This window comes from Aplidium turbinatum, chromosome 5 (assembly GCF_918807975.1).
Source record: "Aplidium turbinatum chromosome 5, kaAplTurb1.1, whole genome shotgun sequence".
Taxonomy (NCBI): domain Eukaryota; kingdom Metazoa; phylum Chordata; class Ascidiacea; order Aplousobranchia; family Polyclinidae; genus Aplidium; species Aplidium turbinatum.
In genome coordinates, this window is record NC_137476.1 from 29438227 (window position 1) to 29464791 (window position 26565).

Sequence of the window (26565 nt, forward strand, 5' to 3'; positions counted from 1 at the left end):
GGCGGTCCGATCCAAGCTTAAGAAGAAGAGGAGGGCACAAAAGCGTAAAAAAACTCACCACAAGCGATGATGGCTTTACCATCGTAGGCCCCTTGGAAAAACACAACCCAAAATCTCGCGAGCGAGCTCGACTTCAGCTGGCGAATCGTTGGAAAGACTCCTCTCCAACAAACAGGGGACTATGGCCTCGTCTCCAAACGGGCTCTCATCGAGAAAAAGATCGGTTTCATAACCAACATATCCTAAAGCTACGACCAACGACGTATCCTGCGCCAGCTTCAAGGATGCATCGGTCTCAGATGACAAAGACCACCAGTTAACTGACTCGGAGTCCGCTTCTTCGAGAGAGTCTCTACGGGCTGGACTTCCCGGGACCTTTCCTCATCACAGATATGTTTTCAGTTCGGTCGGTGAGTTCACGGACAGCTACTAGACGTCCAGACGGCCTAGTCCATACTCTAATCTTCTGTTTTTCCTACAATCATGTTTGCAGGTACGGAAAGTAATGATTCGGACGCCGGACTGGGCAACCTCAAGGTTAGCTCCATAAACATCAACGGAATATCCACAAAATTGCAAGATGCCAAAAAGTTCTTTACATCACACAGACTCCATAGCCTACTTGCCATACAGGATTCCCACTGATCGACTCGAGACGTGGGTACAACATAATATATAGGCTACCAACATCGAACTTGACAAAACCCCGTTGTATGCAGGAACGATGTTCATAGTGACGAAAGACCTTGGTGACAGGTCAGAAATCACATACCACACCATACTACAAAACCGCATACATCATCTCGACATCAAAAGTGGCAACACTGACACAAACATATTCACATACAGAATACCATCTACCGTAGTGGATCTCTTCAATCAGAGCAAGTCTCTCGCCTCCCTGGTGGATATTATCCATGTATGACGTGTGCCTGCTGAGCGTTTGGGTTGCTCCCAGAGAGGACGCAGTTATGAGGAGTCAGGGAACAAACAAAAAATGTAAACCTGCAACTCTGCAAGGTGTAGTGGAATCCACCTTGAACCCAGAGCGTTGCGAAAAAAAAGCCCAGCCTAATGGGCGAAACACGTGTCTATCGCTGTCAACTCTTGCTACACTCGATTGCAGAGAAAACGCTGCTTCACAGCGTTCTCAATTTGTTTTCACCTTGAAGAAGCGTAAAACTGAGCCCCACTTTTGTGATGTCGGCAGGAAAGCACAAATCAAGATGCCACAGACTTCAGGGCAGTTGTCTTTTTATGAAAACTTTAGTTCGAAGACATTGTAGCGTAAAATACAGTATCGGCCACAAAAGTGACTAAGTCAAAAATGGTTGAAATCTCGTACTCGCAAAACATCGGTGTCGGTCAGCTAGAAACCCTTTCTTTAGGGGCTGATTGTTGTTTTCCTGTAAACTACACTGGTTCTGTCGCCCTGTGTAGCCTACTGTTTACATCGGGCTGTGGCGAGAAAATTCAACTTGCATGAACTGTAAAAACGTCACTTGTAGTCCCCAAGTACCGTATTGTTATGGTTTAATAGCGAAACACTTAAGATTAGGCGCGGGTTAGTTTATTGTTGTTCCAATCAACAGCAAAAATGTTTTTGGATCTTTACATGTCCACAGACGACAGAACTGGTCAGAGAATTTTAAAATGGCCGACTGGGTTGTTAATTTCATAATTTGACGTATGAAACGAAATAAATCAGAGACGAATTGAAAAATTACAACAGTAGATTACTTCACCAATAGGTGCTGCAATTGTATGCAAACAGCAGCCACAGCTACTTTTCATCTTTTTAATGTCCACAAATGTTGAAAAATTGAAATAGTTTTGACAATAGAAATTAAAACAGCTAACTGCCGTAAGTTAGTCTCTTTAACATCGATTTAACGTCATGTTGCATCAATGAAAAACTGGTTATGTTTACATTGATTCAACGTCTGCAAACACTGAATCAACGTAAAGATAGTCCATTTGTTTCAAGCCCACGATTCCAAGGTTCATATAAAAAACAAACAGCGCACGTGCTCGCTGGGATGGCACTAAGACAGGCATCGAACGAGACCAAAGCTAGATCAATAAGGCTCCAGTGCTTCCCAAGGTAAAAGCGGACAAATAACCAACAGACGCAAGGCAAATGCATCAATTCATGACATTAATATTTTGTTGAATAACAGCTGAGAGCATGTTTGTGCGAAATTTTATGTACAACTGTTGAGCTTGTGTTCTTCACAGTACCAACGTGGACAGATTTTCGCAAGTCAATTTTAAGTTGAAAACTGAAAGCCGCGGCATCAAAATTGATGAAGATTTTTAATGAAATAACGATAGCTTGAATTACTGTGTGACCAATGGTAAGCAACTTTTACAGATCAAGACAACAAATCAACAGTTTTTACATTGATTCAACGTCTGCAGACGTTAGTTTGCTGTCTGGAGAGTTGTGGATAATTACATTTCAATTACATCAAGCATGTGACGTATTATGTTTGTCTCTTGCAATGGAAGTTCAAACAAATCCTTTCTTCACAACGCAAGACAAGAGTGGCACAGAGTGAATAAAACGTCTGGGGACGGAATAACAATGAGAAGTTCCGAGATTTTCAACTTCTTTCTGTATCAGGACCGGGATCTTGAGATATGTACCTTGTGGGATTATTTATCACAAATTCTAATCTGCTTTAGGAGTGAAGCAAATCCGTTTTCAAAGCTAGAATACCAGCCAAAGAACGATGTCTTTTTTACATTAACGCAAAATGTTCAAACGTTAAAACACAAGAAAGGAGCAGTTTGGTGAAAAGAATGTTGCCATTGCAAAGGCAGGGGCGAGAAACAAAACAGCTAATGCACACGAGGCGTGGACGAGTTGTCAAAGCGACATGTTGAAAAACTTACGAAAACGAGAGCAGTTTCTTGTAATATTTGTTTGCCTTGGGTTTTGACTTCAGAGGGGTCCACAGAATGTCTGTTTATCTTTCAAAATGAGGCCGAAGTTTGGTTGCTAGTAGATTCTGTGTCCGTGAAAACCTTAACATTCTGAGATGGTAAAACGAACACCCTTTTTTGCCCAAGAAGGTCAAACTAAAAAGGCAGTTAACGATTGCAGTGATAAACAGAGAAACTACTTGATCATACGCACAATCTAACGAGAAAACACGTGATTTTAAACTAGTCAACTCAATCGATTGTAAACCACTTAAGTTTTCGAAGAAAATATCAACACCATGAAGGCTACGAGTGTGACGGAGCCTATCATACCTCCTTTTTTATGACAGGACTCAGAAGAGTGTTGGATACGACGCAGTGCAAATTTAACGTCAAAACAACTTTAAAATGCAGGGCTGTGGAGTCGGAAGGATTTTGGCGTGTCCGGAGTCGGAGTCGTTAAATAAAGGTCGATTCCAACTTGATAAAAAACGATGAACAATACATATTTTGTTTGCGATATTATTTCAAAATATAGTTTCTTATTCTTCGTATTGCGCTTTAACATTTTACCAGAAAAACAAAGTGTTTGTTATAGTCAGTTTTTGTGAAAGTCGATGTTTAAAATTCGATCATAACTTAAGTGAAATTAAAAAAAAAATGAAACACGATAAAAATTAAAACAAACTTGGCAACACTGAAGCCGGAGTCGGACAGTCAAAAATAGGGAGAATCAGAGTCGTATATGCCCGACTCCACAGCGCTGCTAAAATGACATATTTCAAGACATAACTTACACGTTTGAAGTTGCCAAAGTGAAAAAAGCAAAATAATTTTGGATGCGGTGACGGTGGTCACTCGATGGGAGGAGGTGGCCACCCAAACGGCAATATCCATCCTTTTTTATACTGAATCAACGCCTGGATACGATAATTTGGCTTGCACAAGCACCAAAAACAATTCTATATTCAAGCATTATTAATGTAATAACACTAAGAAAAATAACGACGGTTCTTGATGGTTTAGAGACACTCCTTTATTTCACCCATGGACCATTAGTTGGCTGGTACAGAGCAAAGTCGGCATAAGAAAGTTTTGCCAGTTAAAAAAGATTACGCGACGGCAAGGGCACAGCAAGATGTACTGAGGCTACAGATACACTGAGGCCATAGATGTACTGAGGCTACAGATACACTGAGGCCATAGATGTACTGAGGCTACAGATACACTGAGACCATACATGTACTGAGGCCACAGATACACTGAGGCCATAGATGTACTGAGGCTACAGATGTACTGAGGCTATATATCTCCTGAGGCCACAGATGTAGTGAGGCCGCCATACATGTACAAGACGATACAGGTCGCTTGAAGCGTTTATAGCGAAGACGTTTTTCACATGACTGTGATGTGCGGCGCATTCCACGCGCAAAGACATCAAAGCAAAAATGTGACAAAACGAGCGACGTATTTAGTCGCGCGTATAGTTTCTTGCCTAGTTCGTGAGTTCAACAAATCGGTAAAACCCGATCCCTTTCAAACTTAATAAAAGAGGTTGGATCCGTTGTGAGATGTCTGGACCCGGGGATTGGAAGGACTGACTCCTTCCGGAACCGAACCGCCGGACTTTGAGTTGGCGATCGGACCACCGTAGGGGATTCCACCGCTAACTGAAAAGCAAAAAAATAATCAGAGACAAAGTTAATGACGACCCCTCAAACCTCGCTTCCGGTAGCTTGGGTTAAGGGGGAGCAAAAAAATTGCTGAGAAGCCGTGGGTATGGGATTTAGCCGAATGCCTACGATAAAAGAATTAATAGAAAATACTTAAAACTGTATTGAATTCAAGCAATGGTGTACTAAAGGAGAAATAGTGCCTTCATAATTCAGCTGCACCTTCAACCAAAAAAATCACCAATTTTTCCGTTGATTTTGAGTCTGCAGTCGTTAAATTGATCCCAAAAAGACTTGTTGTGGTTATGGACATTGGACAATAATAACATGAACTTAAATTACAGTACATTACGATCAAGTTCTCTTGCGTTGAATGCAACGTTTTGCAAATCCAAAAAAGGTTAAAGTTCTCTACATGACATTTATTCTGTTATGAAAACTGTTCCTTCTTTTTATCGAAAATGTTTTGGAAATTTGCAGCACGAGAGAAACCAGATGATTCTAGGTTAAACGTTAATTACAGTGTCGGTGTCATAAAACTGATTGTAACACTACAGTCACATTGTCGCTTGGCCATCTAGAAAATCAATCCTTATTTTTGCAATGACTTGCTGACTGGTTGTCGTGATGCGTTTGATAAGAAATATGAATTATACACATTGAATTGACAGAAACTTTAGAAGCAAAAATGCTGAAATGGCAGTCAGGTGAACAATAGGGCATGGGTTCGAATCAGGGAGGGAGATAGGTTCTTTATATCAAATGTGATCTCGAAAGAGTTTGCTTCATTGTATTGGAGATGCGTAAAACCTAAATTATGCCTTCTTTCCATGAGAAAATAACCCATTTGAAGCGACTTAGAAATTAATACAGAAGTTGGATTCAGAGCAAAAAGCAACAACTCACTTAGTGGTACAGTGCTGCAGTATGCGTTCATTCCGTTCGGGTAATTGGCGGTTCCAAGGTCGTGGTTCTGTCAACAACAAAAGCTATATATCAACATTTTGTCGGTTTATATGAAACTTCTTTCTAACAATGTCAGGCTTAACAAGCCTTGTTAGCTGTAAAGCCGTGTAGTTAGAGTATTGAGACGATTGGATAGGTACCGGTTTGATACCGCTCAAGAGAACGCGACTGAGTCTTTAGAAGGACTAGTGGAATGCTTATAAGTGGACACGAAGATTGGCTACCTTGCCTGATCATCGCCTACTTAACTCTCCACCAACCTGGCACAAAGTCACAGTGCTTAAGAGCGATATTCTTGACAACTTTCAAGCATGCGAGCGTGTCGAGATATAGCCACTTGCTTTCAAGGGGTTTCGAACCGACAGCCATTGCAGCATCATCTACATGCTCTAACCACACGGTCACATGACTGGCTGTGTACGGTGTGTACTGTGTGTGGCTGTGTACGGTGTGCTACGTACAGCACACAACGATCAATGGATTTTTTAAGATTTAAATGTGATACTAGATTTTGCAACGAGGTAGTTATCCTAGAAACTACAATGCTAACATTCGCTAAAACCAAACACTCAGTGACATTCTTGGCGTAACACGCACAAATCCATTGCCAGTTTTTCTTTGAACAATTCAATTAAAAAAGTTATCAACATCTGCCTGATCAATAAGTATCCGATCACATGCCTGGTAGTTGTGATGTTGGGGTTGTACAGCTTGATGGGAACCCTGTTGCGGATGCTGGGCTTGTTGTTGGTGGGCGGCCATTGGGCCTTGTATGCTGCTCGACGACGAGGGTGCGTTGGTCTCCAAGTTGGAGTTAACATTGGCAGTGTACGGGTCAGACGGCGAGCTGTTGTGGGCACCTGGACCAAAGGCATTTTTTTTACATAAACACCTCTTAGAAGTGTATAACACAAAACGCAGAAACTTAGCTCATCATTGGTTAACCTTCAACTTAAGCACTGAAGATGAAAACGGTATCGCTTATGAAATTTAGAGCACTGTACAATTCTTCAAGCAAGCCAATAAATTTTCTCTTAAGGTTTTGTCGTAAAACTGATATTTTTCGTGACAATCCTCACAAGAACAACATCTTCTATAAAAGTGCTCACACCTAATGTTCTTTGAGTCGAACTGCTTCGGATTAAACAAATTTGGCTAATTTTTTTCTTATTTCTGATAAAACATTCTCTAACAACGTTCATTTTAATAACGGCAATATTGAAATAAAAATACTTTGAAGATTAAAGCCAGTTAAAACTAGTTTAATATGGATTTGAACGCAATTATAAGGCCTTTGATACAAACAGTATATACCAGATAGATACTTCTTTGCTTAAGTTGGCGCAGGAAGAATTATTTCATGCTGAAGTAGATAATGGCAAAAAAGTCAACTTCACATAAGATACGTGAGTTTTCCATGACAAATAAATATGGACGGGTTAAAGGAAACAAAAACGGGGAATTTCAATTTTAAACTTGACAAGGTCTCTAACCCCTCACCTGCAGGAGCGGCAGGCGTCTGACCGTTGTAATGGAAAAAGGGATTTTTTAAATCCAAAGTGTTTTCGGATTTGCAGCCGGTGGATTCCACCATAGCCTCGATGTCTACGTCATAACTTTGCCTGAAACAAGGATTCAATTGCCTTCTTAACTCTGCAGTAGCCTTTGAAACATTAATGTACGCCAAGTGAAGTCACAGACGTTGACAGAGATATATTAGAAGGAGTCCCACTGGACATCAGCTAAGATCATTTCACGCATACAGAGTTCACATTCTTAAGGGACCAATTAAATTAAAAAAAACCTAACATATATTTAAACGTAAACAAGTCCTTAGTATGAGGCTAGTTGAGATCTTCATTATGTAAACGAATTGAAAAAAATTAAATACCGAACAAAGAAAATGAGAAAATAAGAGCAGGCAGAATAAGCTGTGATGACATTCACCGTTTGTTGGAACGAAGCACGACTTTGCCGACGATGATTTCACCAGTCTTGACGAAGAGTGGAGACCGGAGCAAGCATCGAACCTGATACCAGTGTGTGAGAGCTTCCGTGGGAGCGGTTGATAACCAAACTGTGCTCCTGGAGGAAAAGAGTCAATGTTGGAATGGTGTAAAACTGTTCATTTGATTTTGAAAGAAAAAGAGAGCGTCGCGCATGCGCAGGATCGACCGCTGAAGCGAATTTTTTTGCAAAATGCCATGAACCAAATTACGCTCAGTAGTTGTTTACTCTATAGAGTATAGAGCATCTTCTTACACTCATCGTCCTCCACAGCGCTGCTCTTTTAATTAAGATATTTCTTACAAGCAAGACTCGTAAATTTCATAAATCTATTTCAAATGTGATACTTCGTCTTTCCTGGTTAAAATTTTCGTTCGTGTCCAAAGGGATCAATACAAGTCAGTTCTATACAAAGTCAAGTCATCTTTAGACGTAGAATCAATGTGAGACAGCGTCGTTTTTCTAGAAACGCACATCGAATGGATAGACAAAAAACATTGAACAAAGCAGTGGCTGCAATCTCAGCCTGTGGAAATCACAGGCCTGTGACAAGAACTCCCACAGAAATATGAATTCGAAGCAGCATTTACAAACTCACAAAGCGCCGATGAAAGCGATGTCGAACCAGAACGCAAGACCATGGACTGTGCCGGATGTGTGTGCGGTGAAGCGTAAAGGAATCTCGATCCGGTGGAGATCTTCCTCTTGTGCGGACATGAAGTTGATGGAATGCTTCATGCTCTTTGCCATCAAAATTCGGACATCGAAAGTGTCCACCACTGGCTGCTTGAAGTATTCCTCCACCTAAACGAAGATAAAACGTTACTTGATGATAAATTTACGTTGCTATACTATATTAAATGAAAAAAAAGTTAAATCAAAAGAAGCAGCTATGCTGTACTTACGGCGTCATCACGAAGAGGGCTAAGATCAACGCCATGGAAGGACTGTTGATACCAGAAATTGGCTTTTGTGAATTGCTCCATGTATAAGAGCTCGTCGCTGAAAGGGGCGCAATGAAGGTCTCCGACAGTAGGAAACATTAAACCTAAAAAAGGACAGGCTTTAGGGATCTCTGATGCTTTTATGCAGAGGCCGGGAACCGTTTTGCGCTACGAGTTAACTCAGGCGATATTTTTACAGAACAAAATGAGGCGGATTAACACAGCAAGAAAATGAAGTAACGAATTTTACTGCACTAGCCTACACTGTGATATACGCCCCCGTACAAAGTGTTTAATAAAAGAATACTCTGTTTTGTTTATGCTCTGAGGGTAAAAAAACAACTTTTGAACAGTGTGTGGCCAGTCAACTGAATACTCAAAATTACAAAAGCAAATCTTGGTTGAATGCTTAAAGTTACTGATGTCCATAGAAGTCCATGTATTGTATGTAGTATACGTTGCAGATCAGCAGCAGATGTTGCGTTTAGATTCAATATCGTGCAAGGAAAAACAAAGCTTTTTCAGTTGATTGGTAAAAAATGATTAACTGTGAGACCGATATACAAAAGTATTCATCGCAGCAAGCAAAGATTATATTATTGTTGCAAGCATTGATATATGGCATACAGTTCCTTTTTTATACACTTTAAAATAGACTCGTTTTAAAAGATTTTTGAAAAATCATTGTTCAGGTAGATGAAAACACATGGAATTCGTGTTCAATTACCATTTGTTGGTTTTAGAAACTTCTTTGAGTGCAAAAAAGTTTCCAGCATTCTTTCATTGAAGAGCATGTATCCCATTGGCTCTGAGATGATCACATCAACTTTTTCCGGCAAGGAAATTTCTTCGATTTTTCCGGGAATTACTATGATACGCCCTGGAAAAAAAGAAAGGAATGCATACCAGACAGCAAAGCGGTCGTTTTTTACGTTAATTTACATCTGCTGACGCTAAAACTGTAAAAAAATATTATTGCAAAAAAAAAAAGAACTGATTTGCAGACTGGGAGTTGCAAATAATATCAAAGACAAAGTTTATTCTGTTCTTGATATGAGACAGAGTCATGCTGAAATATTATTATACAGAAAACTTCAACAAATATACCTTATAGTTGCTCAAATGTGTGTAATTGTTTGTTACACATGTAAAGTAAAAAGGGAGATGTGAATAGTTTGCATAACTGTTTTCAATACACATAATTAACTGCTTAATGATAAAGATATTTGATCATCACCGGCGTATTGGCTGCAAGAAACAAGCTTTTTAGTGTGGTCCGCCATTGTGCTAGCCTCGACAGCATAAACCTTCCTGGCCCCTGCTTGCATGGCGAAAAATGAAAGAATACCTGACCCTGCCCCAACATCTAGAACAACCTGAAAACACAAACAGGTACATTTCATGGTAAAATTGTTGCATCACAGAGTAGAGGTAAACATAATTTGAAAGCAATTGAAAATCGAAACCTTTCTACTTGATGCTGCCTAATGCCGTAGTAGCCTACAGTCATGTCATTTTTGATGAACCAAACCGCAGTGATCAAATTGATGTCACAATCGACCAAACTTGTGTACAAATATTGCGCAGGTTATTCTCTAAGACGACAAACAACCTTCAGAGTATTAAACCGCCTTAGTTTGTCCAAATTGAAGTTTAAAACTTGCTACAAATTACACTGCATTGTAAAAGTTTTCCACTCACGCCAATGTCAATAAACATAAAATAGTTAATCAATCCAAATCTGTCAGCGTTTCCTCATGACAAGGAATCTAAAGGCACCCACGCTCTATATTACAAGTAAAAATGGTCCCATACTTGATTCAAGTGAGGTATGAGCAGATAAGGTTCTCATTGTACTAAGCCTTTGGCACTAAAGAAAGTAGGGTGGCCAGTTCCTTTCTCTCGGCCGCTTTTTCTTCAGCAACTACGCCCACCCAATTTATTACACCCTAGGTAGAGGTGAGCGGTGTTTGCAACAACCAGCTTAAGCCGAGAGTCGAACCAGCCAGGTTTGTATAACTGAAAAACCAACGCCTTATCCGTTACGCCCTCCTACCGCCTAAATTAACATGTAATGCATCATAATTTAATTTATTATATCCTTGTAGCATCTAAGTACACTACCAACAAATAAAATACATTCAAATATTTACCTTATCTCTGAAGTTAATGTAATTTTGGAGCATGGCTTTCTGGTATGTGCCTGTCCTGATGTAATCCTGCAAATACAACAAAAACGCAGTTGATGAAAATGAAGTGAAAACAAAACCAAAATGACGTGCAAATGTGCACTGTGGTTCTGTGCAGTGTCAAAATTGCTGATTGAATTCCCATGAGGAGAAGTTTGTAATTGGGTGCATTATGTAAAGTCATTCTTAGGCTACCCTATAATTCCAATATCAAGATGATGTTTTATCAAAACTTGTTATTTAGATTATGATTCATCGTAGTGGAAACCACCTTTCTAGTGCAGAGACAGTTCACAAGCAGTCTGCACATAAGAACTATAAAAGGTAAGTAACTAAGTTTGCGAATTTTCAATTGTATTAGCATTCATGTATGCAACAGTGGCAAAGCCATGAGCAGAGCAAACTATGTTTGAAGCTCTTTCAATGTAGAAAATACAACACATTAAACTACATAAAAATTTGGAAATTTAAACACAAGAAGAAAATAATCAAGATAAAGGTGTACCTGCATCATGTTTTGCTGCTGTGACAAATATCCATAAAACTGAAAGTCAATATATTAGGTTAGTGATTGTTGTAATGTAGAGGAAGATCTGAAGTGTCTGTATTGCCATTTTGTACTCAAACATTATGATTGAACCAACTATTTTCTCACTATCGAAATACACAACACATAGGAACATAGTTGGCACTACGGATGTTGCATTGCATAAGTGCTTCTTGTTTTATAAAAGCACTGCACAATAAACAAGTCTGAAACACCATGTGCTCAAAGTGCATAACATTACATTTAGCTTACTCAACATAGGCCTTGTGAACATCATGAAACCAGAAGTGAAACTTTGAGCAATATACTGTATATATATTGATATTATTATTGTTACAATAGTTACTGGTCATCTGACACAATTCAGGAACTTTGTAAACAAACACTTCACACCAAAAGCCAGGCATCTCAAACCAGGACAGGTATATAAGCGCTATAATGACAACCTGACAAACCATTTCGGTGCCAAAAGAATTAAAAAAAAGAAAAGTATATAACATATATTATATACCGTATGCCAGGTAGACCACAAAAACAATCTTTGATAGCATGTCTTAATAGTGATTAATAACAGAATGAAAGCTAACTTAAAACTTATTCACCTGGAAATATTGGACTGCTGATGCTTCTTCTGTTCGTTTGTCAAATACCGATCTGCATTGGGAATGAAAGGCTATGGCTGTCTGAAATCGTTTCAACTCTAAACATGAAATATACAGTATTATGAAATATAAATATAAGGAATGAAATATAAATATTACATGAAATATAAATATAAGGCCTCTATATTATATATATAAGATAAAAAAAAGCACTAAGGAGTAAAAATGCATTCTCTGTAGTTGCATTTGGAAAGATGTTATAATATATTTTGTTAACTCTTATAGGCTGTTCTAGAGTTTTAGACGATAATTACATATCTATGGATAGTTGGATACAACATTATTTCATTCCAGTAGGACAAAGACAGAAAAGGCATGAAACAGTTTGACTGTTTTTCTACTAGCTACAATGTTGCACTTAATTTCTCTTACAAATCTTTAACACAACTAAAAAACATTTCTGAACCAGTAAGTCAGGGCACCACTAACAGGCGGAAATTATTCAACGTATAGACACATTGTCCGCAGAAGTGAAGAATTAATTCCGATGTAGAAAAGTCGGAAGTCCGATCTTGGCGTCTCTATTGCACTGTACAACATATAGCAATGAAGCCAGGTTAAGTAACAACAGCCGATTCAAGATAATTAATCAAGGCAAAAAATCAATTGATTTTAACCCCTTGTTCCACAAAAATCAGAAGAGACTTCCAGATTTTGGACATGGCGGTCCTAGGGATGGGCATTTTCGAATAGTTGAAGATTCGAATATATTCTAGAATAATTATATCGAATCCGATATATTTTGGCCAAAGAAAACGAAGCAAACGTCAAATCAAGTCAAGGCTTTGTTTGAGGCACAAATTATGACCATTAAAAGGTAAAATAATTGCTACGCAGTGTTTATAGATTTTCAAACCTTTTCCTATTAAACGATGTATCAATATGACGGTGGCTAGCCCTGTAAATATGACGACTCATGCAATACAGTCGCTGTTTCAATACCCCGACGATTAACAGCGCGACATCCACTGACAAGATTTTCCCTTGATACAATAGAGTAATTCAAACTGAACAACGGCTTTTTTATTGATTTACCGTCTGCAAACATTGAAACAACATGAAAAGGGTTTTGCTAGTAGGTCACATAAGAAAAATGCAAATTAATTTTGGTGTTGAATTGTTAGTGAACCAAATGATCATCGCAGCGGTGTTGACCGGACAGACTAACTACTATTCACCGGAATGGCCCGTTTCGGTGAGTCCGATTCGGTGAGTCTGATTCGGTGAGTCTGATTCGGTGAGTCTGATTCGGTGAGTCCGATTCGGTGAGTCCGATCCCTTAACGGGGGATTTTTTCAATTTTTTTTTAAATTATCGGGTACCGTAACCTAATTATCATTGCCGTTTTAGGGTTAGGGGTTAGAAGTTAGGAACTCACCGAATCGGACTCACCGAATCGGACTCACCGAATCGGACTCACCGAATCGGACTCACCAAATAGTAGCAGACCCACTATTCACCAATCACCAGCCTTCCAAATCAACATGCTGTACTGAGGCAAAATCGTTGCTGACATAAATTACGGATGTGAAATGATGTCGGCAATTGCCAAGAAAAATATTTTAAACACATTTATTTGCCATGATTCAAACTACATTTTCAAATTTAATAATTTCTTGACGATTCTAAACTTTAAGGCTTGTTAAGCAATCCCAATATGCAAAGCTCAAGAGACAAAACAATTACACTTTGGAAAATAGCATTCACTGCAATCAGTAAAAAGAGCGATTAATATTTTGATTTTTGCGTTCTTATAACGTAAATTCTATGATCGTTGCAGTCGATCTTGAACTTTCGGAGCCGCATAAAACAATGACGTAAAGTTGTCTAGTCTAGGTAATAATAGCCGTAATAGACGTCGTTTATGCAGTCACCATTTGTGAGTACATTTGCTTCAACAAGAACGCCACGGGGAGTATTAATTGCCTATTTTGCTGATGTAGTTGTGTTTGAACCTTGAATTCATGGTTTTCATCTTTATTTTCAAGACAGCGCAGTGTTTTTAGTGATATCGACCACTCACGTTAAAAGTTAAATTTTTCCCTTTGCACATAATTGGATACGTTTTTTCACCTCAACGATTGCTAGCGGGCATCAGATTTTTTATAACGTTTGCAGACGTTGAATCAGTATAAAAAAGGTTAATGTGTTGACTGGGCAACTTTTTTTGCTGACGCAATTCATATTTTGTTCGATTACTTCGGTATTTACCTCGGCAATTGCCGGCGCCAAATTCGAAGGTTACATCATGCTAATTATTGACTGAGAAGTTAAATTTAGAATATGATATTAATTACCCAAAATCGTATGTTACTTGTTTCACTTGCGGTTCCGGAAAGTTCAGCTTTACCGTTTTTAGAAGCAAACGTAGTTTTCGTCTGAAGTCTGTTTAAACCAAATATTTCTAACTAAAATTTTGTAGTTTCCACGCAGAGTCAAACAAATTTTTCTGACGTTCCGGTAAACCTACAAGCTGTGAAGAATTACAGCAAATTCGTTAGCACTTGGGAAGTACAGAATGAGGTTAAGTCAAGCACTGAAATTGTAGATTCACACAACATTTCTTTCGCCGTGACCGCAAATGTCACGTATGAATGCATAGACGTGTTCAAAAATAAATTTTAGTTCGTCTATTACTTTTCGCTAAATTTTTTATATTTAATTTGAGAAAAACCGAAACATTCTCATTCATATGAAATAATATTCTTCAATTGACTAAAGGTGAAGAATATGATCATTCTTTGAAGATATCTGTGGGCTTTTCTCAAAATTTTGATCTCAAGAATTAGCCAAAAAAATGCAAAATTCCATCAACTAAACGCAATGAAACTGCGGAGTGAAGAAATTCCTGGCCGGCCGAAATCCCGGGCAACCACTTGCAACTCCTAAACAAGATTATCACAGTTCTGCGTGCAAAACCTCAAAACTGGCAATTGCTGTACCAATCAGCGTGTTGGTGCTTGTGAATGTGTAACCTATTTGTTAGGCTGCTCGCGCGCATTCCATCAGTGATGAATAACGTAAACGTGACGTGATAAAACCACTGTTCTCACAGAATCTTTAATATCTGCTGAAGACTTTGCATAAATTCTATCATTCTGATTATTGAACTGAGCTTCAATTATGAAGAGTTTTTCGTCTAAAAAAATTATCTCTTGCCCTACTCTGCCTTCAGTTCTCTTAGAAAAATCTGTGCTTTTTCAAGTCTCTTTTGTTTTTGGAGAGGTGTAAGGAACTTCCGTTTTCTCATCTTGTTACAAGGAAACAAATGAAGATCTTTTCCACATTGGTTCTCATTGAAGTGTTGCTCACATTCATGTCTTTGACCTTAACAGTCTTCACCACTTTCTTTGTTAGAGCAGTGAGAGGTCTTCCACTGCACGAGGTGAACCAAGTTCCTTAAATCTATTCACAACATGGCAAACAGTGGATTTGGTAACATGAGAGCTTAATGATCTCAGAGCTGGTTTTCCTCGCGTGATGGAGCTGAATGATGGCTTCTCTTTGGTCTATTTTAGACCTAAAAATTAATACTTACAATTAGACCTACATTTTATAGAGTTTAGCAGGTATTTAGCATATAAAAAAAACGTATAAGTGACATTCCATTTGTAAACCATAAAACGAAAAAAAGCCCAATGACTTTCTGGTCACCCTGGAAATATATAAAAACTGGATTTTGCCTTTTCTACATTGGCATTTCTTCACTTTTGCACTCTGCAGACAATGCGCCATTTTACGCCAGGATTTTTTCCGCATTTTAGTGATACGCAGTAAGCCATACTCAATACTCATAACAATCTACAGCATTGCCCAATGCCCATATACAGGCCGTGACAAGAGACGCTAAATCTTAGAGATAGATGAGATGTCGTTGTACTAGTACCGTCTGATGAAGAAAACTGGAGTAATATGCTATCATCGGCATGTATATGAATGAGATAAAGAGTTGTTCCTGCTTTGGAGCTTTCACTGTCTGCAGTCAGTGTGCACTTCAAAAAGACATCTGAAAAATATCAGTAAAAGTTATAACAATCATAAGGAGAAATATAGTGGACACAAATTCATCTGTGGCCAACAAACTCAGTTGAAAAAACAATAGCGCACTGCTCTGGCAGTTTGAGCACTTTGGCGAGATGAGTGAAAGTACCCAAATGTGGTTCCTTGCGTACCACAAATGGAAAAATCCCACGCTGCATTAAGGCGTTCCTGTCTAGTATACAATTTACTGCACTGAGGAGACCTTAAGGTCGAAACGGTGATGTCCTGTCTGCAGTTATGAAAGACTAGAGATGTATCAATACAAATATTTTTGCCGATAGCAATAATACTTTTTTGGATACTACTGATGTTTCATCAATACTTTAGAATTGCAAAAATATGTAGCATTTACAGTCAAATTAAGGGAAAATAGTTTTCATATGATCCAGCCATAGATCAACAAAATTAAAATACTGACTATTCAAAAGGGTTGTTTCATGTTACTGTTAGCACGATTATGTCATACTTAAAACTGATTGTCCTGCTTTGCTATCATGCACGTTATGATGTTCGAATTTGTCGCTTCTACCTTTTTGTACACTTCTGCTATGTCCGGCATATATTGTTTTTTGTTGTGATGGTCAGAAATAAAAACAAACTACACTGAACTTGCTATGTTTTTGCTTCTTGATTATTTATATTATATATATTATATAGGCTAAACCGCAACCGCAATGTTAAAGAACAGAAATATTCTTGAAGATATATACTGCAAACCAATTAACTTTCAATTCGAATACATTTATTGAATATATTATAATAATCATTTTTTTGCAGTTTTGTGGAATCACATACAGTAAATTCTTATGCCAAATGATGATCTCTTAATGAAATTTTAGTAAGATGGAGTGGATAGTGCGTTGATGGCAGCTGACTTTGGTCTTTCACTGCTATCCTTGTTGTGCGAATTATTTGTATTTTTGTATATTTGTCAACAGAACAAAATAAAATTAACTATATGAGGTCCATGTGCGTATTTGCGACCATCGACAATTTTTGTTAAATGTTGTTTAATTAACATTGATAAAATTACTTACTATTGTTTAAGTGGATGCTAACTTGAGCTTCTTGGGACATTCTACGAACTTCAACAACATAGAATTGATTTGCATCTTTAATCTTTGATGGGTTATTCAAGTATGCGAGCTTTACTTGCTCAAATCGCATAACAGTACAAGCCATGGTTATAAAATGTAATCACACGTTACATAAAACTTTTAAAACTACTGGTAAAAATACATTGTGTAAATGTAATATATATATTTAAATATTTTCTAATTAATAAGATTTAGATTTCTACATATATCATATAAGTGATGCCGAAACAATACTGGTAGATGATATCTTTTGGATGCAACCTAGTTCGTACCACGAACAGTTCGGACCGTCAGTTTGTACCTTGAAAAGATCGAGAAAAAAGATTAAAAAAAGTCGCTGATCGCAGTTTCCGCAATCATTTTAAAATTTTCTCCCTGAAAAGATCGAGGGAAAAAATAGCTCAAAACCGAAGTCCGCTGATCGCAGTTTCCGCAAACATTTTTCCGCAGTTTCCGCTAACTCTAACCATAGATTAATCTATGCTCTAACCCTAACTGATCGCAGTTTCCACAAAATTTTTTCCGCAGTTTCCGTTAACCCTTACCCTAATTCTAACCATAGACTAATCTATGCTCTAACCCTAACCCTCGCTGATCCCAGTTTCCGCAAACATTTTTCCGCAGTTTCCGCTAACCTTTACCCTAACAATAAAGTAATCTATGCTCTAACCTTTGCTGATCGCAGTTTCCGCAAACATTTTTCCGCAGTTTCCACTTACCCTAACTCTAACCATAGAGTAATCTATGCTCTAACCCTCGCTGATCGCAGTTTCCGCAAACATTTTTCCGCAGTTTCCGCAAACATTTTTCCGCAGTTTCCGCTAACCCTTACCCTCGAGTTTGTTTCAAATTGTTTGGGGAAACTCCGATCAGCGACTTCGGCTTTGTGCTATTAAACTGCAATCAGCAACTTCGGCTTTTTTTAATTTCTTTTCTTGATCTTTTCAGGGTACGAACTGACTGTACGAATGGTTCAAGGTACGAACTAGGTTGCACCCATATCTTTTGACAAGAGCCTCGAAAAATTAACTTTACATATAAATCGGTATGTGCAAAACATCAATTACTTTTCGAAAATTCTTCATTATTAAGTTACGGTAATTGGCAATAACACATGCACAATCTAAAAAGGTAAGATACAAGCTGCCTACACTTCAAAAGCTAGGTACAACGCATTAGGTTACAACCTAAAAGCCACATTGAATCAACCTTTGAACAATTAAATTGTAAGGTAGTCTATTAATTCTAATACGGTACATTTTTTTCTACCCCACTATACTTTTTCTGCAAATTACTACAGTCTTACAAATAAAGAATTGACCATATTAGCCTACGGTAGGCCTACTGTACAGCAACAATCCATGTGACAAAATGTAACTGAACTAAAAGTCTCATATGACATGAAAAAGTTAAATATAACATCGGAATTAATCATTATTATACCAAAATACTGCAAATGTTGAATTTCACACCCATAATATTAAAGAATGATTCAGCATTCAACGTTTAGCTTAAAAGCCTAGGCTCGCGCAGTTCACTTCAGTGACTTCACCACACGAAGTCGGAGAAGGCGGACAAAGCATGGAAACTAGGATAAGGAAAAAAAAAGGATAATGATTAACGGAAAATTTATTTTGGAATAAAATCTTTTTTGGAAGTTTAGTGGGCTATTTATTTATTATTTATTTGCAATCAGACTCAAAGTCGATAGAATTTAAATTTTTAACAGTCATCACACAAAATATCAGACTAACACAACATCAAGCAGGCTACATCAAACAACGTACAAAATACTGTTGTAGTGAATATAAAATGTAGAATTAAAGTAGTAATCAGAAGACATAACATTGCGCAAAAGTGGATTAATTGATCTTTTGCAACGTTCTACAAATGCATAGCAATTTTTTCTTAATAGAGCATCAAATGTTAACACGTCGTTCTGTACCTGATACACTCTAGCACTGTCGCATCTCGACAAATTGTGGATAATTCTGTACGAGTCGTTGTAAGCAACTCGTATGCGATTTAAAGTAGAAGTTTTATAGTTACACCATAGTTGCGAACCATACATTGGCATACAGTTTTCCGTGTGAACCAGCTACCACCATTGCGTCGCGGCGCATTGATTAAGAAAGGTAGGACAATCTTCCTTATAAACTCAATTGATTACAGTCATTAAGATCCTTCTTGCACTCAGTTCAGTTGCAGAAGAAAAAAGAACATTAGCAGTGGGTGTTCCAGACAATTGTTCACCAAATCAAACGTCATATAAAACCGTTCAGGTCTACTGAATCTTAGCGTATTACGTAATGGAATATTTCTAAAAAATGAGCAGATTGCATTATCGCTTGCAAGACCTTTCTTTGCCTTTCTTTGCCTGTTTTCTTTGCCTTCCTTGCTCTTCTTTGCTATGAGCTAAACGCATCAAGACGTGTGCCCCTTACGACCATCAGCACTCTTGATAACGCACCATGGCCGATCTTCATAGCAACTGTCCATACAAATCTTAAATATATCAGCTAAAGCTATGTGGGCTAATAAAGCTATAGCCTAAATTTATTTGTTTTTGTTTTGTAACATTTTCTTTTTTTTATTTTCCCTTTATATCTTAAATTTTTCTGAAGGTGTTGCGACCGTGCCAAATTTTTTTTTCAACTCAATAACTTACTTCGGTCACAAGCACGTTTTAACGTTCGCGTTTTGTCGCTTCTACCCTTTTCTCGACCTTTGCTATGTTGACGTGTATTGTTTTGATATGATGGTCAGAAATAAAAACAACTGAACTGAACTGAACCTGTAAAACATTGCAGCTGCAGCATAACATTACAGCATCGTTAAATCTTTAATTACTTGAACAGGTGTAAGCCAAACTTGAACAGGTGCTAGAATAACTTATCATTGGTTATCATTATTAGGCCTACGTCACAGTAGCTGCTTACGTGCATTTGAGATATTGCAATGTATTCTCGTCATTCTTAAAATTGTTACTTGAGAGTTGGTCGCATATTTAACTGTTTTGCTTAGTGCTTGCCAGCTGGACGAAATTTCCGTCTTTATCCAAGTAACTTGCATTGTAGTGACACGTTTAATGGTGTATCGCGTTGCAATCCAATTTCGACAGCCTTGGGCTATATTTACAGAAATACACTTTTTGAATCTAGACGTTTTCAAAAGAGTGTTTCTTTCGGTCATTGCATACAGACGAACGGATCCGTGAATCTTATGTTACAATTTTCCCACAAAAAGATTATGGTTTACCGTTGTGACCATAAATAACAAAGACGTTCTTTGTTAGTTGGTAGGCCAAGAAGCACTTAAAGCACATAAATATTAAAGACGAAGTTGTTGGTTGGTAGGTTGCAGAAGCACAAGAAATAATAAAGACGATTTGTTGCTGGTTGGTAGTCTACAGAAGCACAATAATAAAGACGGATTGTTTCTGGTTGGTAGCCTACAGAAGCAAAGAATAATAAAGACGAAGTTGTTGGTTGGTAGGCTGCAGAAACACAAGAAATAATAAAGACGATTTGTTACTGGTTGGTAGTCTACAGAAGCATAAAAAATAAAGACGTTTCATTGTTGGTTATCAAGAAAAACAACATTGACATTCATTGGCAAAAAAAAAGAAAATTAAAGACAATCGATCTGTGCTTGAAGATTCAAGTGGACGAATCCAAGCAAGTTTTGTGGAACTTTAGGACTTCATATACCCCTACAACTACGGTATTGTGCATTTAAATTATTTTTGTATTTTTACGGTCTTTGCAGTTAAGTTTTTTATAACTTAATAATTTGTGAGTTTGTGTAACTTAATTTTTTAATTGTTAAATTTAGCCCCAACATTTTAATATGTCTACACTCGGTGGCGACAGGGACTCGGCCGCCGTCGACTCGACTGAGTTTATGCCTGATGATGTTCTTTGCGGTCGGGCAGGACATTCTGGGGAGGGACCCAGTAACGATGAGGCTAAGTCAGTTCGAGAGGCCCGGCATCTTAGAAGGGATGTTTTGACTCAAATTGGGAAACTTTTTGTAGCCCTAGGTTCTTTGAGTGATAAGCAGGAACTGCTAATTTTTCGATCTAACTTATCTACTTTAGAAGAGGAATTACGGCATCTCCATGCTCTTTTGAGTAAAATTTTCAACTCTGCAATTTTGGCAGAACTTCGTGATAGGGTAGATCCCGAATTTAACTCGTTAAAAAATAACTTTGAACAAAAAAAAAGTGAGTTCTCAGATAGGTTGGATGCTGACATACATCCTGAAGATAGCGCCTCAAATGTAAGCACTAGGATGTCAAGGAGCTCGTCACGGATATTTGCAGCAAGTAATCTTCAGCTAAGACGAGAGGAGCTCCAGATACAAGCTGACGCCGAAGCGAGAGCTGCTGAGGCCGCCACGAGAGCAGAGACCATACGAGTTGAGGCCGAAGCGAGAGCTGCTGAAGCCGCCACCAAAGCTGAGGCCATACGAGTTGAGGCCGCCGCGAGAACTGAGGCCGTACGAGCTGAGGCTGCCGCGAGAGCCGAAGCGAGAGTTGTTGAGTTCGCACTCAAAGACGCACAGTTGAGGGCTGAACAACGTAAGGAGGTAGCTTTAGCTGAATATCGATCAGAGGCGGGCTCCCGGCGTAGCTCTAAGAAGGACTCTTCTAGCCATTCCAGAAGTGAACATCAATCGCGGTTAAATTTACATAACCATTTCCAGACGCCTGTTCAATCTGTAAGTGGACCAGTACAATCCACATGTCTTCAAGCTGTTTCAGGAGGTCTCGGGGCCGCAGCTAAGGATCTTCCGAAGGATTTAATGTGCTCAGAATTGACGATATTATTAAATTAGAGACTGCAAAATTTATGTACAAATATGTGCACAAAATGCTGCCCCGGGCCTTTGCTGGCTGCTTTATTTTTGTAAACGAAATTCACCATCATGAAACCAATCAGAACCAAAAGAATGATTTATATTTGCCTTCTGCAACGTCAAACTCTGGTAAGAAGATGCTGTTTTAATGGAGTGAAACTATGGAATCAAATACCAAAATAAATACAAGAAAAGTCTTATAATGCTTTTAAATTTAAATATAAATGTTTATCAGGGCATTAAAGAATTTGTACTATGATCACTCCTGAAACATATCATCTGCGTATTTCTCTGCACAGTTTTTTTTCATGTTGCCCTGTGTTACTCCACTGTTAATGTATTATGTAAAGTGCTGGTATTGTGCTATATGTGTTAATGTTCTTAATTCTGGGTCTTTTGTTTAAATGTTTGGGTGGCAGCTGACTTTGGTGACCTTTTGGTCTTTCGTTGCCATCCTTGTTGTGCGAATTATTTGTGTTTTTGTGTATATATATATATACGGTATATATATATTTTTTTGCCAACAAATAAAAATAAACTGAGCTGAACTGAAACTGAACTGAACTAAGGAAGATATTTTATGAATAAGTTTTGCAGCAGACAAACTTTTATCTTGGAATGAAAGACTAAATAAAATTAACGGTTTTTTGTTGCTCCTGGCTAATCAGATTGATGATCAACACACAACACTGACCGTAGACTTACCGTACTTAAGCGTTTCTCTATGTTTGTGTATTGTATGTTATTGATTTGTGTTTTTCTTTGCCAATTATAGCGTCATGTGATTTTGCTTCTCCTCTGCCTTGTCGTTTCATTCTCATGCGTTTCTTTTTTCGATTTTTGTGTAACTTATGTAGATCAGATCTGTTATTTCTATTTTTGAAGAACATCAGTCAGTTGGTTAGCCTACTTGAAAAGGGCTAACATGAGTTTGGCCGAAAACGTTCGTAATTTTTAGTTTATTTTTATGTTATTATGCTGTCTGGTTGTTAGGTTTTATTTGTTTATGATTAAAAAAATCACTTCTTTACCAAAATTGTATGTTATTGTGTTGTAAGCTCATTGTCTACGGGGCCTATTATTATAGAGTCGGATTAGCAAATAAGCTTAAAGTTACTTTTCTCCTTCGCACTACTAACTTATACAAGCATATATGTAGTTTGGATAAAAATTGAATTGCGCTTCGGTTCCACTTCAAAATTATAGAGTCTTTGTTACGCAACAATCGTCTTTGCAATAAATTTTCCAAAATAACTAGGTAACTTGTACATGTAATTACAGCATCAGTTCTATAGAAGTAAATCGAAGAAAATCCAATATGAGTCAAAAAAGGTGTTTCTTTATAAACAGCTGCAATAACATAAAATTTCCAACAATGGCTTTTTCGAAAATTGGATATGTAGGCCTAAATGCTTTGATTTTACTGCTTTGCTCTGGAAGCATGACTTACAGTCAATACATTTCCACAGATCCAAATCTTCTTTCCTCTAAATTGGAGGAATTGGTCGAGAAATTATTAAAGCCACGTGCTTTTCAGGTAGGCCGAGTTTGATTGAGTTTTTGTAAAGGCTAAAAGGTTTGCTACAAATCTAGGATCACCTAAGCTATACTTACCATGGCAATTAGGAACAAAAATGAGTTGCTTCAAACGAAAATTCTTTTCCTTGATTTCATTTTGTTAGAATTTTTTCGATTGCCAACAGTCATCGTTGGAGTGGGAAAGTTTCGTTTTGACAAAAACAAGTAATGATTGTTTAACAGAAACTATTAGAGCAGTTTTAATTGACAACATTAGAGCAAAGACATAGCAGTGCCGGTCTTTGGGGTGTGCAAACCGTGCAATCGCACAGGGCCCGCAAATTAGGGGGCCCGCAATTTACTGAGAAAATGCAGTAATTTTTGTCATTTCCAATGGGAAAAATTCAATTTGATTCACAAGCAAGTAGCCTACAGGTATCCAAGTACCGGTATTTTTGTTGAACATGCTCTCAGAATGCACCAAATTCAAAGTAATTTTTCAAAATTTTCTGAGAGAGGCCCCCAGGACCCCCCGCCGCTGGGTGTCTGACGGCGAACATGCCGTCAGACTTCGCCCGCCGTCCGTCAATTAACCCCCTCCCCTTCCAAAATACCTAGCTAAGCTACTGAATTGGATCATTGTCATTGGGGCCCGCAAAGCATATTCCGCACAGGGCCCGAAATACCCTAAGACCGGCACTGGACATAGCCACGGCGGGACTCCCTAACGGGTTTTTAAATTAAACCGTTTTAAAGGTAGGGTATGGTATTAGGCTACATGTTGAATGACGTTTCGAAAATATTTGGCTGCATTCAGTATAGGCAAAGGTGAGTCCTATACTTGATCCAAGCATCGTGGGATGAGAAGATAAGGTTCTCATTATACTAAGCCTTCGGTACCGTAACAACGAGAGTAGGGTCACCACTCACCAGTTCCTTCCTTGGTGGCCTTTCCTTCAGTAAATACGCTCACCCAATTTATTACACCCTATGGGTAGAAGTGAGCGTTGTTTTTTTCAACAACCAGCATATGCCGGGAGTCCTACCAGGATTGCATGATTGGAAAGTAAGAAACCTTATCCGCTTTGCCATCCTACCACAGTAGGTCTATTTTTTAAAAAGCTTATTGTTTCAAATATCCCCCACCCCTCTAACAATTGCTTATGCCCCCATAATTTTTCTTTCTAGCTACGTCGCTGCATTAGAGCTGCGTAGGAACGGTCTATAACGTTTGCGTTTTGTTGCTTTTGCCCTTTTAGACCTCTGAAATATTTGGTATAGGATAGGCTTATACCTTAGCCTATTGCTTTTCATTGTGATGACCTGAATAAAAACGGACTGAAATTAACTATCTACCTAGGTTAAGGCTAGCACAAAATTGAGTAGCCTACTCATTTTATAACAGTGAGCATTGCGTTTTGCTAACCATACCGGTGTATGCTATAGCTTCCACGCCAGCCGTCAAGACTTTTTCATTCCTAAAAGAAATATTTCTCGCTATTTAAGTGAAGCAAGAGTTGACAGCGATTGACACGTGCTTCACCCATGAAGCTGACTCATCAGTATCGCACCATTACAGTAGCTAATTCATGCCACACCGCTCTAGACCGCTACTCCCCGCTAATCTTTGCTGACTCTAAGTTTAAAAACAAAATGAGAACTGAACACTCTTTACAAAATATTCATTCAATAACACTGCAGATGAAAGCAGTCTAGTTTTCAAAACGCTTGGTGACCATTCACTTAATATCTACATTGAGCACTTTATTTTTTGATTAGAATGACCAAGCGCTCCAATTCTATTTTGCTCTATAAGCTAACTATGTTAACAATGTCTGTTGTGTAATTAGCCTAATCTTTTAGGCACATTTGGATGCTTCTACAACTAAAAGAAAACAACCTCCTGCAACACAAGAAGAAGACTTGAACCAGGTGACTTCATATTTCAGATTGGTAGCATTCGGAAAACCTTGGTTACCGGTAGCCTACATACATTTTCCAACCACTAGGCGTACTTGTCCAATCACCAAACGCAAACTGCAGTTTAGGCAGCTAGTCACACAACAATATAAGTTCAACCACAGTTAAAGCTTTTGCAGAAATCTACTGGATCCAAACCTAGATTTTATAACTGGAGAATTTTAAAATTAAGCCCCGAAAACATTCAGGCTATTTTATAAATTTTACGTAACTTTACATAAGTGTTATGTTTTAAAGTAAGCTATCACCTCGCAAATATAAAAATAGACAGACAAGGAAAAGCTTCAACTTGCTGAAATTGCTCAACGTATCCCAAGTCATTGCTCATTTTTTCCCAGAAAATTTCTGTCGAGTTAAATAACTTAGATTAAGAAACCACAACTAGATTTGTTCTAACATTTTAGTTGCTTGCTTTGCTTGAGGCAAGATTCATGGACGCCACTACTGTGATTGATCGACTACAGCAAGGAGTAGTGGACACGTACACCAACAATGGACCGGACATAGCGGAGGATTGCTGTCAGTCCAGACAATTCAAATTTGACCCAAGATTCCAAAGAAATGTATGAGAGTGAATGCTAGTCAGGCATTACAAAACCAAAATTTTTTATGGACACGAAATAGGGTATTTCAAAATATTTTTGTTTCGAAGCTGGAACAGCACTGATTGTTAAAAGCTTATTGTATGATATTGATATAAGTGTGCTGACGATAGCTTACAACAATAGTAGGCTACAATTTGGTTTCAGGCATATTTCAAGAAAGTACTGTTAGAAAAAAATTGACCTTAAGTTTGGGAGTTCTTTAATGCACTCACCCGCTGTATAGCTACCAGAGGTGCACAGGAGCCGGAGTTTTGGGTTTTAGCCGGAGTCGGAGTAGAACTCAGGCCCGGATTTAGGAGGGAGGCAGAGGGAGCAGGTGCCCTGGGCCCCCCGACTTTTAAAGGGCACCCTACGTGGAAAAAATGTGATTTTATGTTATTATTATTTTTTTCTTTCAGCCTTTGAAGCTTCTGCAAAATGTTTGTGCAGTGCTGGATTAATGCTACTGTAGACGTAGATGTGGTTTTTCGCGCCATAGGCGCAAAATTTTTTTTTGCGCGGGGCCCCCCCGATCTAAAAGTGCTCCGGGCCTCCCATCAGCTAAATCC

The 26565-nt window shown here is 38.3% G+C and overlaps 2 protein-coding genes across 2 annotated transcripts in view; one reads left to right on the forward strand and one right to left on the reverse strand.

Moving 5' to 3' along the window:
- Nucleotides 1-1522: 1522 nt before the first annotated feature.
- Nucleotides 1523-17158, reverse strand: LOC145770186 (histone-arginine methyltransferase CARM1-like). Its single transcript, XM_082581773.1, has 14 exons — nucleotides 16995-17158; nucleotides 15803-15922; nucleotides 11857-11954; nucleotides 11213-11251; nucleotides 10672-10737; nucleotides 9756-9894; nucleotides 9246-9398; nucleotides 8480-8622; nucleotides 8173-8378; nucleotides 7515-7652; nucleotides 7068-7189; nucleotides 6249-6427; nucleotides 5508-5574; nucleotides 1523-4598 (listed from the first exon to the last, which is right to left on the reverse strand). Exons 1-14 carry the CDS (start codon nucleotides 17137-17139, stop codon nucleotides 4471-4473), a joined length of 1743 nt encoding a protein of 580 aa, XP_082437899.1. The 5' UTR covers nucleotides 17140-17158; the 3' UTR covers nucleotides 1523-4470.
- Nucleotides 17159-23237: 6079 nt separating this feature from the next.
- Nucleotides 23238-26565, forward strand: part of LOC145771114 (VWFA and cache domain-containing protein 1-like) — a 35474-nt gene continuing 32146 nt past the window's right edge. Inside the window, exons 1-3 of the mRNA XM_082582853.1 lie at nucleotides 23238-23451; nucleotides 25296-25364; nucleotides 25817-25975. Coding sequence (XP_082438979.1) covers nucleotides 23290-23451; nucleotides 25296-25364; nucleotides 25817-25975 — 390 coding nt within the window. The 5' untranslated portion in view covers nucleotides 23238-23289. The remainder of the gene's footprint in view (nucleotides 23452-25295; nucleotides 25365-25816; nucleotides 25976-26565) is intronic.